The 15,613-nt window shown below is 43.6% G+C and overlaps 1 protein-coding gene across 1 annotated transcript in view; it reads left to right on the top strand.

The window, feature by feature from the left end:
* The window catches only part of LOC145337099 (eukaryotic translation initiation factor 4E type 2-like), a 28,254-nt gene that overhangs the window by 1,595 nt on the left and 11,046 nt on the right, over positions 1 to 15,613 (top strand). The window contains exon 2 of the mRNA XM_080181853.1: positions 4,967 to 5,081. Within this exon, the coding sequence (XP_080037979.1) occupies positions 4,967 to 5,081 (115 nt within the window). The remainder of the gene's footprint in view (positions 1 to 4,966; positions 5,082 to 15,613) is intronic.

Here is a 15,613-nt window from a genome sequence, read left to right as displayed (position 1 = left end):
TACATGGGGTTATGCGCGTGGGGCCTAGGTGAGATTGTTGGTGCAAGCTCAATGGGCTGAATGGCCTTCTTCACTATAGGGATTCTATGATCTGTGGTATTTTGCTTTTTATTAGAGGATATTCTAGTTTATACTGTGGCACAGTGGTTAGCACTGCTTCCTTACAATGCCAGGGACCCAGGTTGATTCCTGGCTTGGGTCACTGTCTGTGCAAAGTTTGCATGTTCTCCCCATGTCTGTGTGGGTTCCCCCAGGTTCTCCAGTTTCCTCCAGCTCCAAAGATGTGTAGGTTAGGTGGTAAATGTGTGGTGTTATGGGGATAGGTTGGAGAGAAGGGCCTGTGTTGTAGACTTGATGGGCCAGATATCCTCTTTCTGCGCTATAGGAGTTCTATGCTTCTAATGTCAAATCCTTTCCTCACCAGCTGTCTACATACATACATACCATTTTGCCCCAGGCAAAAAATAGGATTTCCGATTCTCTTTCTACACAGGGATTCTGTGGGTGTGTGAGTGAGTGTTGGCAGGCTGTTCAATTGTGGGGACATAGGAGCAGGAGTAGGCCATTCAGCCCATTGAGTATGATCAACTATGCGATACAATCATGGCTCATCAACCACCCCTCTACTATCCCCGTATCCCATGGATTTTCTTGTCTCCCCTCCCAGATTATTAAGGGTTATAGAACCAAGGTGGGAAGATGGAGTTCAGCTGCAACAATGCTGAAAAATGGAATAAGTTGGAATGGCTGAATGACCTCCTCTTACTCCAATGGCCCTGAATTGATGTCCACACACTACACACTTCTTAATGGGTGATGACTTGGTCTGATCTGGTACTTGCCAAATATTCTCCCCTCTGTAGTTCCGTTGGAATGTCATTAATATCCTCAGTACTTTTGATGAGGGATAATCAGCTAGTGCTCCCCACTTGCAAGTTGTCAAGAAATCTTAAGTTGTAGGGACAGGGCCCCATCAACAAGGACAGTTGTAATGGCATTTGGAGGTTGGACAGAGGCATGAGGGAGGGTTTGAGCAGCAGACACAGCAAACAGATGTAAGGTCATTAAAAATTCTTTAAAAAGTCATAGGTAAAATTGGAAAGTAGTTAAGATACCAATCTCAATGTGGGATGTGTTGACACTTGAACATAACTGAGTGATACATTGATGCAGAGATGTGGAGAACATTCAAAGTCCTGAGTCAATAGATTTGCACACGGTGACACCAATGTGAGACAAAACTCCTGACTTGTAGTTATTGTTGTGCAGACAAATATAATGATTCCTCCCACCACTGGAATACTGCGGTTGTGTGTACTATGAACCAGTTATCTTTTGCAGCTATCAGTTCCGGTGGTACAGTGGTTAGCACTGTTGCCTCACAGAGACCTGGGTTCAGTTCCTAGCTCGGGTCACCAAGTGGAGTTTGCACATTCTCCCCGTGTCTGCATGGATTTCCTCTGGGTGCTCTGGTTTCCTCCCACAGCCCAAATGCACCTAACTTGTGCAGGTTAGGTGCATTGGTCATTCTAAATTGCCACTTAGTGTCCGGGATGCGTAGGTGAGAGGGATTAGCAAGGTAAATATAAGGAGTTATGGGGATAGGGCCAGGTGAGATTGTTGTCAGTACAGATTTGACAGGCAGAATGGCCTCCTTCTGCAATATAAGATTTCTATGATTCTATGAAAAGCAGCAGCACCCACAGCAGGACAAGGCAGTGGGTGAACGGGAACATTTCAAATCACACGTTATTTTGAGTTGGATATATCTTGCCATGAGCTCACAGTCACTGGGTCAAAGTCCGGGGACACTCAACCTAACACTAGTGTGGGGGCACATTTGATACATAGACTACTGAGATACGAGACAAGCTTCACACTGACTCAATGACTCTGACTCAGAAGTTGTGGGTTTGAGTTCTAATCCAGAGACTTCACAAAATGTAGGCTGGCAGTGCTGTGCTGAAGTGTGTGGGCCCAGTGCTTATGGAAGTGTTGTGTTTGGGTTAAGACATTAAACTGAAGTTGTGTCAGTCCCCTCGGGTGAACAGAAATTCTGATGTCCTCAGCAATGTTCATCCTTCAACAAACAATAATTTGTATTTAACCTTGCAAAATGTCCCAAGACTTGTGACAGAAAGCACAAGCCTGCTCCACCATTTAGTGCGATCATGCTGATCCTCTATCTCAATGCCATAACTCCAGTGCTCTCCCCATACCACTTGATACCTTTAGAATTTAGAAATCTTATCTATTTCCCTTTGGCTCCGCATCTCCTGTGCTAGAGGACTCCACAATTTCACCACTCTCTCTCTGAATGAAGAAATTGCTCTTTATCTCCATCCTAAATGGTCTACCCTGGATCTTGAAACTGTGACCCCCTTGTTCTAGACCCTCCAGCCATGGAAAATAACATCCTGTGTCCAGTCTGTTCAACCGTGTCAGAATTTTATACATTTCAATGAGATTCCCTCTTATTCTTCTGTACTCCAGTGAATAAGGTCCCGTTGACTCAACTGTCCTCCTATGACAATCCTGCCATCCCTGGTATGACTGTTGAACCTTCGCTGCACTCCCTCTATGGCAAGAAGATCCTTTCTTAGATAAGGAAACCAAAACTGCACACAAACTCCAGAGCTTCGTACAGCTGCAGTAAGACATCCTTTGCTCCTGTACTCTTGCAATGAAGGTCAATATGCCATTTTTCTTCCAAATGGCTTGCTGTTCTTGCATGCTTGCTTTCAGTGACTGGTGCAGGGACATCCAGATCCCAGTGTACACAACTGAAACAATTTGGCACCATGTCACTCAAAAGCTTGATACTAGCTGGGTAAAGAAATGAAAGGTTATTGGCAGAGATTGTTGAAAATGAAACCCAACCACATTGGCCATGATCTTATCATACAGCGAAGCAAACCCTGGGCTGATTGGCCATGTAGTTTTGTTTGTCACTAAAACTGGCCTTTTGTCACAGCTAGACATAATCCTGCACCTCATGCTTCAAATACGTATCCGATTTTCTCCTCTGAAAACACAATGGCGTTTGTCTCAGCCACTCCCTGTGACAAAACATTCCACAATCCAGCTACTCTCCACGAAATTTCTACCATCATAGTTCAGTTTTGAATTGGTCATTCCTTGTTATTGACTCTCCAACTTATCCGCCCTATCAAAAGTTATCATTTCATCGGCCTATATTAAATCTTCCAGCTTGTCCTGTTCTGGTGGATCTGAGACTGTCATTTCCTATCCCTGGTATTACCCTGGTGGATCAACCTGTACATTCTGTATGGCTTTGGAGCCCCTTCTATAATGGGGCATGAGAACTACTTACATTACTTTACAAATTTGTACAAATTGTATCATTAATTTAGTTCTCTTGTACTCTGTGCCCCTGTTTGTAAAGATCAGAATGTCTTTGGACATTTTACTGACTTCATGTAACTCCATTCATACTTTGAAAAAATGAGATGTTTGAACCCCTAACTGATTCTGTTAATCCACACCCTTCGTTATCTTTATCTTAAGTGTAATCCAAGTATTTTACTAGCATCATCTACTTAAAGTATTGACCAAGACTTGATTTCATAGATTTCTGCAACTTTTGCTACCTTGCCCAACTCCTTCCTCATCTAAACAGTGAGTATCGGCACTTGAGGCATCATGACTAAGCCTACCATTAAACTATCGTTATCTGATATGCAATGACTTGTATGGATAATGGATAGGAGAATAGTTTGTAGCACTGGAATAAGGGAGAAGGCTGGATAGAATCAGCTCAAGGTTCCTGTGCCAGATCACCATTCGGGAATGCTACTAGAAGGTATGCATACAGACAGATCAGACTCTAGATGAAAGTGGATGCTGGAATCTGAAACAAAAGCAGAAAATGCTGGAAAATCTCAGCAGCTCAGACAGCATCTGTGGAGAGAGAATAGAGCCAACATTTCGTAGTTGGGATGATCCTGGATCGAACTTGGTTGTGAAATTCCACAAAGTTAAATAGCCCAGTTCCTTTACAGGCTCGTATAACTGAGAGATCTCAGGTAGAAGTCAGTGGTCATGGACTTGATTTGATTTATTATTGTCATGTGTGTTGGTGTGCAGTGAAAAGTATTGTTTCTTGCGCACTATACAGACAAAGTATATCGTTCATAGAGAAGAAAAGGAGAGAGTGCAGAATGTAGTGCTACAGTCATAGCTGGAGTGTAGAGAAAGATCAACTTAATACGAGGTAGGTCCATTCAAACGTCTGATGGGCAGCAGGAAAGAAGGTGTTCTTGAGTCAATTGGTGTGTGACCTCAGACTTTAATATCTTTATCCCAAGGGAAGAAAGTGGAAGGGAGAATGTCTGGGCTGCGTGGGGTCCTTAATTATGCTGGCTGCTTTTCCAAGGCAGTGGGAAGTGTAGACAGAGTCAATGGAGGCTGATTTATATGATGGACTGGGCTTCGTTCACGATCTTTTGTAGTTTCTTGTGGTCTTGGCCGAGCAGGAGCCATACCAGGCTGTGATGCAACCAGAAAGCGTGCTTTCTATGGAGAATCTGTAAAGATTGGTGAGAGTAGTAGCGGACATGCCAGATTTCTTTAGCCTCCTGAGAAAGTAGAGGCGTTGGTGGGATTTCTTGACTCTCGTGTCGGTGTGGGTGGGCCCAGGACAGGTTGTTGGTGATCCGGACACCTCAAAACTTGAAGATCTCGATCATTTCCACTCCATCCCCATTGACATAGACAGGGGCATGTCCTCTGCTTCGCTTTCTGAAGTCGAACTATATTGCACAAGAAAACGAATGCCTTTATGAAAGAGAGACAGTAAGATGCCAATTAAATGCAATTGTTTTCTTTATTCACAGCAACCTCCATATATAGAATGCTTTTCACAGCAAAAAAATCCCTAAGTGCCTCAGGAGTGTATTCAAGACAACATGTGATGCTGAACCATGTGTATGTTCTGTCTTTGTAGCCTGAAAGATGATGATAGTGGAGACCATGAACATAGTGAGGAAAGTGAGGCATTGAAAGAGAAAGAAGCAGAAATATGTGACCAGGAAAAGACACCAAACACAGCTAAACGAAAGGTAATCATTGACATTTCTTTTAATCAGTCTTGTTTTGATTTATTGATTTGACTTATTATTGCCACATGGATACAGTGAAAAGTATTGTTTCTTGCGTGCTATACAGACAAAGCATACTGTACATAGAGAAGGGAAGGAGAGAGAGCAAAATGTAGTGTTCAAAGGATACAGTGGGATTATTGTTTACAGACTGGCAAAATTACCAAGCAGAGTTCTCTCTGGTAACGCTGAATCCTGGATTTTGACTATTAAATGTGCAGGCCAGGTTTATACCTGCAATTCTGAAGCTGTCCAGTTAAATGGGAGAATCTGCTGGCCCCATTTTCCTGAAGTTGCAGATATTGCTCCAATGAACAGTTTTAGGAGCTGGTTAGCAGGATGTAATGTTGGTACATGGACAAGTGAAAAGCTTTCCTCTGTGTAAACATTGACTCTACAGTGAATGTATTCAAGGCGTTCCTGTAGCACTTTACTTCACAATCAACATCAATAACCTATTGTAGTTCTAGTATGAGATGTTAATCTGAGGCCTTATCAGTTCACGTGTAACAGTTGGCACGTATTGAAGAAGATAGTGCCGCAGTTAGCACTGCGGCCTCTCAGCGCCAGGGACCTGGGTTCAATTCCGGCCTTGGGTGACTGTCTGTGTGGAATTTGCATGTTCTCCTTGTGTCTTCGTGGGTTTCCACTCACAGTCCAAAGATGTGCAGATTAGGTGGATTGGCCATGGTAAATTGCTCTTTTGTGTCCTGAAAGTTAGGGGGATTAGGGAGGTAACTACATGGGGTTATGAGGATCAGGTTTGGGTGGGATGCTCTGTCGGTGAATTTGTGTGGACTCGATGGGCAGAATGATCTTCTGCACTATAGAGATTCTTTAATTCTTCTAAGAGCAGAAAATCACATCCATTCTTTTCTACCAGTAGCTTAGACCAGCGATGGACAACCTAAGCTCGTGAGCAGGCCACATGACTGACCCTCCTTCATCTCAATGGCTGCAAAACTGAAATCGGGCTTGTTCACTAACCATGGCCCCATGAATAAGATTAATTACATTTAATACACGCCGAATATTTCCATAACGAGTTATAGAAAATGCTTCATCATTCATGTATTAAAGAACTGACATCAGCAAAATAAATATTTACACTTGATTGGATACATAGGGAGCTCACAACTCACAGTCAATGTTGTGAGCAATCAGCACACATCTTACTTTACTGTGATTAGCACTGCTGCCTCATAGTGCCAGAGTCCCAGGTTCGACCCCAGGCTTGGGTCACTGTGGGTGTCTGCATGTTCTCCCTGTGTCTGCGTGGGTTTCCTCCAGGTGTTCTGGTTTCCTCCCACAGTCTGAAAGACATGCTGGTTAAGGTGCATTGGCCATGCTAAATTCTCCCTCAGTGTACCCAAACAGGCGCCAGGATGTGGCGCCTATGGGTTTTCACAATAACCTCAATGTAGTGTTAATGTAAGCCTACTTGGGACAATGATAAATAAACTTTTGTACTTTTCGTGGTTTTATCTTCAGCCATTGCGATAGGGAAAAAAAAGCTATGCAATGGAAACCAGTGGAATGTGGCAATGCTGCACGTGGTCAACTGTCAACAAAATGTCTCATGGGTTGCACTAAGAACCCTGGTGTGGTTCCCTGGACCACTATTGGCTCAGATCACAGATGATATGCTTCAAAAAATATCATTCACCCATTCCAGTTCCATATTCCAAAGTACCCTTGACTAGCAAAAATGTATTGATCTTGCATTTAAAAATCATTACTTGAGCTTGTACTTTCTTTGTGTGGGAGAGAGTTATATTCTTCTATTACCCTTTGCGTGAAGAAATGGTTCCTAATGGTGCTCCTAAATGGCTCAGTTTTGTTATACCCATGTCCCACGCTCCCCACCAGTGGGAAATATTTCTGTCTATTAAAATTCTGTTTCATTTAAAATAGTAAAAACCTCAAATAAATTAACCCATCAACTTTCTCTTTTTCCAAGGAATACGAGTTTAGTTTGTGCAAACTCTCCTCATGAGATAACTCCCAGAGCCTTCGGAATTCCTGTGCCCCGGTCAATCTTCCTATACTGCCAAAGTTTAGTGAAACACTTTGTGACCTCCTAATAAGTAAAGTAAAAATAAAGTTTATTTACTAGTCCCAACTAAGGCTTATATTAACACTGCAATGAAGTTACTGTGAAATTCCCCTAGTCGCCACACTCTGGTGCCTGTTCGGATCAATGCATCCTAACCAGCACGTCTTTCAGAATGTGGGAGGAAACCGGAGCACCCAGAGGAAACTCACGCAGACACAGGAAGGAAGCACAAACTCCACACAGACAGTGACCCAAGCTGGGAATCGAACCCGGGTCCCTGGCACTGTGAGGCAGCAGTGCTAACCACTGTTAAACTGCTCATTAGGTGCATTGCCCATGCTAAATTCTCCCTTGGTGTATCCGAACAGGTGCTGGAGTGTGGCGAGGAGATTTTCACAGTAACTTCATTGCCGTGTTAATGTAAGCCTACTTGTGACACAAATGAATAAACTTTAAACTTGGACTTTTCTTTGCTTGGAGGTTGGGTACATCAGAGAAAGCCACCTCACTTGCCTTATGGTACAAGTGCAGTTGAGAAATGAAAAGCACCAACCCTACGTCCAACCCATTCATCACGAGGGTAGGTGATGTTATGAGGTCTAAAGTTAAGGAGAGGGTACAGGTAAGGGAAGAGGCCGAGGATGTCCCAATAATAGAGGGAGTAGGGGGCGTGAGTATAGTTGGTGGCGTTACGGCAAATAGGGTCCAGGTGAAGGCTGGGATGAAGGCACTTTATCTGAATGCACGAAGCATTCGGAATAAAGTGGATGAGCTGGTGGCGCAGATCGACACAAATGGATACGATCTGGTGGCCATTACAGAGACGTGGCTGCAGGGTGACAGGGACTGGGAGCTGAATGTACAGGGCTATCAAGTGTTTAGGAAGGATAGGCAGGAGGGAAAAGGGGGGGGCGTAGCTCTGCTGATTAAGGATAGCATCAAGGTGGTAGCAAGGGATGATATTGGATCCAAGGAGCAGAACGTGGAATCGTTGTGGGTGGAGATTAGGAACAGCAAAGGGAGGAAGACGCTGGTGGGTGTCGTCTATAGGCCCCCGAATAATGATCTGGAGGTGGGGCGGGCTGTTAACGCGCAAATAAGTGCGGCGTGCAGGAATGGGACGGCCGTAGTTATGGGGGATTTCAATCTGCATATTGATTGGTCGACCCATGTTGGACGCGGGGGGCTCGAGGAAGAGTTCTTGGAATGCTGCCGGGATAGTTTCCTCGAACAGTGTGTGTTGGAGCCGACGAGGGAGCGAGCTATCTTGGATCTGGTGCTATGTAATGAGGCGGGTAGAATTAGGGACCTTGTGGTGAAGGATCCTCTTGGGGAGAGTGATCATTGTATGGTGGAGTTTCTGGTGCAGATGGAGGAGGAGAAAGTGGGTTCCTGGACACGCGTCCTTTGTTTGAATAGAGGGGAGTACGGTAGGATGAGAGAAGAATTGGCGAATGTGGACTGGGGGAGCGTGTTGGAGGGAGGGTCTGCTGAGGAGCAGTGGAGGATCCTTAAGGAGATCTTTCTTGGTGCTCAGCAGAAATTTATTCCGATGGTCAAAAAGGATAGTAGGAGGAGAGGTAATAAGCCGTGGATAACGAAGGAGGTGAAGGAAAGTGTTAAACTAAAAGCGGAGGAATTTAGAGTAGCTAAGAGTAGTGGGCGAGAAGAGGGTTGGGAGAGGTTTAAATGTCAACAAAGATTGACAAAGAAGTTGATAAAGAAGGGTAGGAGAAACTATGAAGCTGGGCTAGCGCTTAATATAAAAAAGGATAGCAAGAGTTTTTATAAATATATAAAAAGGAAGAGGCTGGCTAGGGTGAATGTTGGTCCTTTAGAGGATGAGAAAGGGGACCTAGTGGTCGGGGATGGGGATATGGCTAAGGTATTGAATAACTTTTTTGTTTCTGTCTTCACGGAGGAGGACGTGAATAATTTGCCGGGTGTTAGTGATGGAAAGGTAGTAGGACTGGAGGGTCTTAATGACATTACTGTTACTAGAGAGGCGGTGCTCGACAGACTGGAGGGGCTGATTGTGGACAAGTCCCCAGGACCGGATGGAATGCATCCGAGGGTTCTGAAAGAAATGGCGGAGGTGATAGTGGATGCCTTGGTGGTTATTTTCCAGACGTCGCTGGATTCCGGGGAAGTGCCGGATGATTGGAAAACGGCTAATGTTACGCCGTTGTTTAAGAAGGGTGCCAGGCAAAAGGCGGGGAATTATAGGCCGGTTAGTTTAACGTCTGTGGTAGGTAAAATGTTAGAATCTGTCATTAAGGAGGAAATTGCGAGGCATCTTGAAGGGAATTGCTTGATAGAGCAGACGCAGCACGGTTTCATTAAAGGGAAGTCGTGTCTGACAAATTTACTGGAGTTCTATGAGGATGTGTCTAGGGCGGTGGATAGAGGAGAGCCGGTGGATGTGGTCTTTCTAGATTTTCAGAAGGCGTTTGACAAAGTACCTCACAAGAGGTTATTGCAGAAGGTCGAGGGACATGGAGTTGGGGGTAGGGTGTTAGCGTGGATAGAGGATTGGTTGTCAAATAGGAGGCAGAGAGTGGGGGGTCAACGGGTGCTATTCAGATTGGCGGATGGTGACTAGTGGAGTGCCCCAGGGGTCGGTGCTGGGGCCTCAGCTTTTTACCATTTATATAGATGATCTGGAGGAGGGAACCGAGTGTAGGGTGTCGAAATTTGCTGATGACACCAAGATTGGGGGAACGGCAAATTGTGCGGAGGGTGTGGAGAGTCTGCAGAAGGATCTAGATAGGCTGGGCGAATGGGCCAGGAAATGGCAAATGGAATTTAATGTTGGCAAGTGTGAGGTGGTCCACTTTGGTAGGAAGAATGGTAGGAAGGACTATTACTTACGTGGCGAAAAACTGCAGCAGGCGACGGTGCAGAGGGACCTCAGGGTCCTTGTGCATGAGTCGCAAAAACCCAGCTTGCAGGTGCAGCAGGTGGCCAGGAAGGCGAATGGGATGCTGGCCTTCATAGCGAGGGGGATTGAATATAAAAGTAGGGAGGTCTTGCTGCAGCTGTATAGGGCATTGGTGAGGCCGCAACTGGAGTACTGTGTGCAGTTTTGGGCGCCGCACCTGCGCAAAGATATTTTGGCCTTGGAGGGAGTGCAGAGGAGGTTTACTGGGCTGATACCGGAGTTGAGGGGGTTGAGCTATGAGGAGAGGCTGAATAAACTGGGCTTGTACTCGTTAGAGTTTAGAAGAATGAGGGGAGATCTCATTGAGACGTATAAGATGATGAATGGGATGGATAGGATAGAGGTGGAGAGACTCTTCCTGCTCAAAAAAGACAGTAGGACTAGGGGGCACAGCCTCAAGATAAAAGGGTGGCGGTTTAGAACGGAGTTGAGGAGGAACTTCTTCACTCAAAGGGTGGTGAATCTCTGGAATTCTCTGCCCGTTGAAGTGGTGGAGGCTGCCTCGCTAAATATTTTTAAGACGCAGGTTGATGGGTTTTTGATAAGAGAGGGGATTGAGAGTTATGGGAAGAAAGCGGGAAAGTGGAACTGAGCAGCGACAGATCAGCCATGATCTTATTGAATGGCGGGGCAGGCTCGAAGGGCTAGATGGCCTACTTCTGCTCCTATTTCTTATGTTCTTATGCCCTGTACAGAGCCCAACAGAAGTTGTGCAACTGCTTCAGGGAAGCTGACAAGTACAGGCAGTAAGAGATTGAATGGGCAAGCGCTGGTATATTTCTGGGGGTGAGGTTCGGTGCCTTAATGGAGTTTTAAAAGGAGGAGGAGAACTTTCCTCCTCCTGTCATGTTGAGATTCTATGATTTTAAATTAATGTGCTGAGGGACAGAGAGGCGGAGCAGCTTAGAGAGGCTTTTATTTTTACAGTGCTTTTAACAACTTAATTCCATCCTAAAATATTTTATAGCCAAAACCTTTTAGGTATAGTACATGTTGTAACGTAGGGAATGTGGCTAGTGATTTAAACGAGGCAAGCTCCAGGGCAGCAACCTGATAATCAGAAAATTTGCTTTTAAGTAATGGTGGCTCAGGGGTAAGTATTGACTCAAAAAAAGAAGGGAGAACCGTCTTGCTCATCTTCAGAAAACTGCTACGAGCTTTTATGTCCAGCTGCTAAGGTTTCTCTTTCAAAAAATGGATGCGGGCTTATCTTTTTTGACTGAGTTTAACCTTATGGAGGCTTGACAGTAAAAGGACAGTGGAGAATTCAAAACCTTGCTTTGACTGGTGTAGCAAGATAACATATAAGTTATGTCCTGATGAATGGGTTCTTTATCATCGACCCTCTCATGCTTATCTCATTTTGCTTCAAATTCAGATTGTATTTTTGTGGAATTCTGATCCTGAACGCAGTTTGTGACCAAATTAATCATTCACTTGAATTTTGTTTAACTCAATCAACAACAGCTGGTTCACCTACTATTCAGTGCCAAAGTTCCAACGGAATAGATCAGACTGTACAAGTCAGGAACATTGACATTTACAAAAGATATTGGCCTTGTAAATCATTTGGCAAAGTGCTACTGTCATTATGTAGTGGGGGGGAAGGTGGGGGTAGTGGCGGCAGTTGAGCTGAGGGTGAGAACTCACCGAGCATCAGGCTCCCATGAACCAGGCCTTCATAATGCCCCAGCACATGGTTAGAAACTGCAGGTATATCATGGGAGACTTGGCATCCCATCAGCAGATGCTGAATATGATCAGATCTCTGCATAATTAAAAACAATTTCTTTAAAAAGCAACGGCAGTAATCACAATCTTTTAGCAACAGCAGCAACCTTGGACACCCCCTCCCTAACTCCTGTAGATTTTCAAAATATATTTCAGAGCGACCGTTCATCAAAGCACTGAGTCAGTGAAGATTTGAGTCGGTGTGATTGTTCGTGGGTCTCATGACCTGTCAGAATGGAGAGCGTTAACCTTGGCCTATTTCAGAGCGACTGTACACAAAAACAGAGTCGGTGTGATTGTTTGTGGGCTTCATAACCCTGTAGAAGCAGAGAGCATGAACCTCAGCCTATGGGGCATTAGTGTGCGGTTCCAGGTAGGTGAGCCCAGGAGTTGATGGGACTTGACCTATATTCGTACTGAGCTTTTTGTATATAGTTTTCATTCTTGTTCAACAAATCACTGTGTTTTAAGGCTATATCATGAAGTATAACAGTCACGATCAGTTCATAGCCAAAAGATGCAGTACTAACACCAAGTTTGTCTTCTATATTGTGGGAACTATCCGTTTTCCCACTGGATGTGTAGTTAAAATTACCATAAGTCCAAAGATATCTTGTATCAAATTTGAGCATAGAACAGGCTATTCAGCTCAACAGGTCTGTGCCAATGTTTATGCTTCACATAAGCCTCCACCCACTTTTCTACACTTTTCCCTATCATTTCTATTCCTTTTTCTCTTATATACTCGTTTAGTTTTTCCTTAAATGATTGAATACAATTTTCACCCCACGAGGCTATACTTCTCACCGCTCTCAAGGTAATGTCTCTTGAATTAGATTTATTAGTGGCTGTCTTATATTAATGATCTCTAGTTCTAGTTTGACAAAATGCCACATCAAAGGTTACTACTCAAAGTAAGTTGTGGTATGGGGTTAACATTTGCATAAAGGATTGGTTTTCTAATAGAAAGTTGGCATAAATGCTTCATTTCGCATTTGTGAAATTTGAGGTGGGGTGCCCACAGATATCGGCGCTGGCACTTCAACTGTTTACAGTTTATATCAATGAGTATCGCTGAAAAAATATCTTTTGTCAAAGCTTTTCTTCTTGCACTCATCAGGACAATTGGAAGAATATCAATTTCCGAGGAAACAACTTTATACTCTGAGAAGATAGTGTTGATTGGTTGGCAAGTGGACTCTGGTAGAGGCATTGCCGTAGAGAATGCACAGTTGACAATGACCAGTTAACTGCCAAGCATTGTTTGAAAATTTAAACAGGCAGCTTAACTCTGGTCAAGGCATTACCCTGAGAAATGAACCAGCGAATGGCTCTCACTTAATTCGGTTGTCTGAAAAGAGTATAATTTGTGTACATGTCCTTTCTGTCTGCAAAGAACCGGGCCTCTGTGTGTTAATATATGTAGCTTCCTGCACACACACAAGCAGGAAGTGCAGCGTACCAAACAATAATTTATATCAGTAATTTAGATGAAGGGACCGAGTGTTTGGTTGCTAAATTTTCTGATGGCACTAAGATGGGTAGGAAAGTAAGCTGTGAAGAGGACATAAGGAGTCTGCAAAGGGACACATTAAGTGAGAGAGCAAAGATTTGGCAGATGGTGTATCATGTGGGAAAATGTGAACTTGTCCACTTTGGCAGGAAGAATAGAAAAGCAGCGGATTAGTTAAGTGGCGAGACTGCAGAATGGGGTGAGGAAAACTATATGTCAAGCTGAATAAGGAAGAGTTAGAAGGAGAGACCAATAGATCAGTCAAAGAATGATTAAAGATGACTATAATAAATTCTCCAACAAAGTTGGGGGTGCATGAAATAGATGATGATGTGTGAGACTTATTTAAAAGAAGATTTATTAAGTATCTAGTTAATAAACAGATAAATGCAAACCTTTGGAACAATGCTACCTGGAACAATGTGAATTCTGATGCTGACAGGGATTATGTTTTGTGGAATGAAGGGTGCAGTTATAAACAAGGTGAGTGATGCTGTAAATTTCTATATTTAGTCCACCTAGTTTTGTGAGGATGGACTTTTGATTAGGAAGTTTAAGAAGCTGCGGTAGATATTTTTTCAAGTTTGACAAATGTATAAAAATGATGCGCAGGTAAAGATGTTCTCATCTCATATATAGTTGCCTCAGGAAGAATGGAAAAGCACCATATTATTTAAATGGAGAAGGATTGCAGAACTCTGAGGTCCAGAGGGTCCCTCTACACAAATTAGGAAAAGTTGCTGTGCAGGTACAGCAAGTAGTTAGTAAGTCAAATAGAAGGTTGTCATTTGTTGCAAGGGAAATGGATTGTAAAAGTTGTTTAGGGCATTGGTGAGACCTCATCCAGAGCACTGTGAAGAGTTCTGGTCGCCTTATTTAAGAAATGATATAAATGCATTAGAAGCAGTTCGCAGAAGGTTTACTTGACTAATATTGGGATGAGGGGGGAATTTAATCTCATGATGACATTGGAGTTTAGAAGATTGAGATGTTATCTTATTGAAACAGATAAGAACGTGAAGGAGCTTTTTCGTGTGGGTACTGAAAGGATTTTTCTCTTTGCAAAGAATTAAGAAACACAGTTTAAAAATAAGGAATCTCCCATTTAATGTTGGCATTTGACAAGTGCTGATGCTGCAGTACAGGGTCCTAGTTAGACAACAGTGTACTGTTTTGTTCTCACTTAAGGAGGGATACAATCATGTTAGATGCAGTTCAGAGAAGGTTCACTCATCAGATTCCCAAGATGAGATCTTATGAGAAAAGGTTGAGCAGCTTAGTACTATACCCATGGCTTTTAGACAGAGCTTACTGAAACATACAAGACCTCGAGGGAACTTGTTAGGATGGATGCTGAGAGAATATTTCCATTGTGGGAGAAACAATAATTAGGGAACATAGTTTCAAAGTTAGGGGTTTCCTAATGAGATGGGGAGAACTTTTTTCTCTTGGCAGGTCTTGAATTTGTGGATTTCTCTTCCTCAGAGAACAGTGTGTCATTGAATATATTGAACCAAAGATGAGTCAGAGCGATTTTCGATTGACAAGAGAGTTAAGGTTTATGGGGAAATGGACAGGAAAGTGGAGTTGAGGCCACAAATGGGTGAAGCGTGATAGTGAATGGTGAACCATTCGAGGGCTGAATGGTCTACTGCAGTTCACAATCCTTGTGTTCATTTCTTCTTGTGTTCTGCTTCCCCATTGAGAAGAGTAGGAGACAAGCAAATCTGTGCTGTTCTTGCACACCTTGTGGCTGCTGAATAGATTTACCTGCAGAGCAGTTGGCACAAAGCATAAAATTCCTGAAATAGAATACAGAACAGATGCACATAACTGAAGGGCAGAGGTGTCCAGCAGACAGACACAACCAGTATCCAGTTTCCAAAACCCGGGCAGCTGTGTTATTGGCAAATTTAACGTAACTGGCAAAGGAACGAGGGGTAACATGAGGGGAAAAATTGCACAGTGAGCTGTGATCTGGAGTACAATGCCTCAGGGAGGTGGAAGCACCAAACTTCGCTGGATTCCGGGGAAGTGCCGGAAGATTGGAAAACGGCTAATGTTACGCCGCTGTTTAAAAAAGGTAGCAGGCAAAAGGCAGGGAATTATAGGCCGGTTAGTTTAATGTCTGTTGTTGGAAAAATGCTGGAATCCGTCATCAAAGAAGAAATAGCAAGGCATCTAAAAAAGAATTGTTTGATAGAGCAGACGCAGCACGGATTCGTTAAGGGGAAGTCGTGTTTGACAAATTT

This window comes from Carcharhinus amblyrhynchos, unplaced genomic scaffold (genome assembly GCF_965287045.1).
Source record: "Carcharhinus amblyrhynchos unplaced genomic scaffold, sCarAmb.v2.hapA scaffold_43, whole genome shotgun sequence".
Taxonomy (NCBI): domain Eukaryota; kingdom Metazoa; phylum Chordata; class Chondrichthyes; order Carcharhiniformes; family Carcharhinidae; genus Carcharhinus; species Carcharhinus amblyrhynchos.
This window is presented reverse-complemented; position numbering and strand designations above follow the sequence as displayed.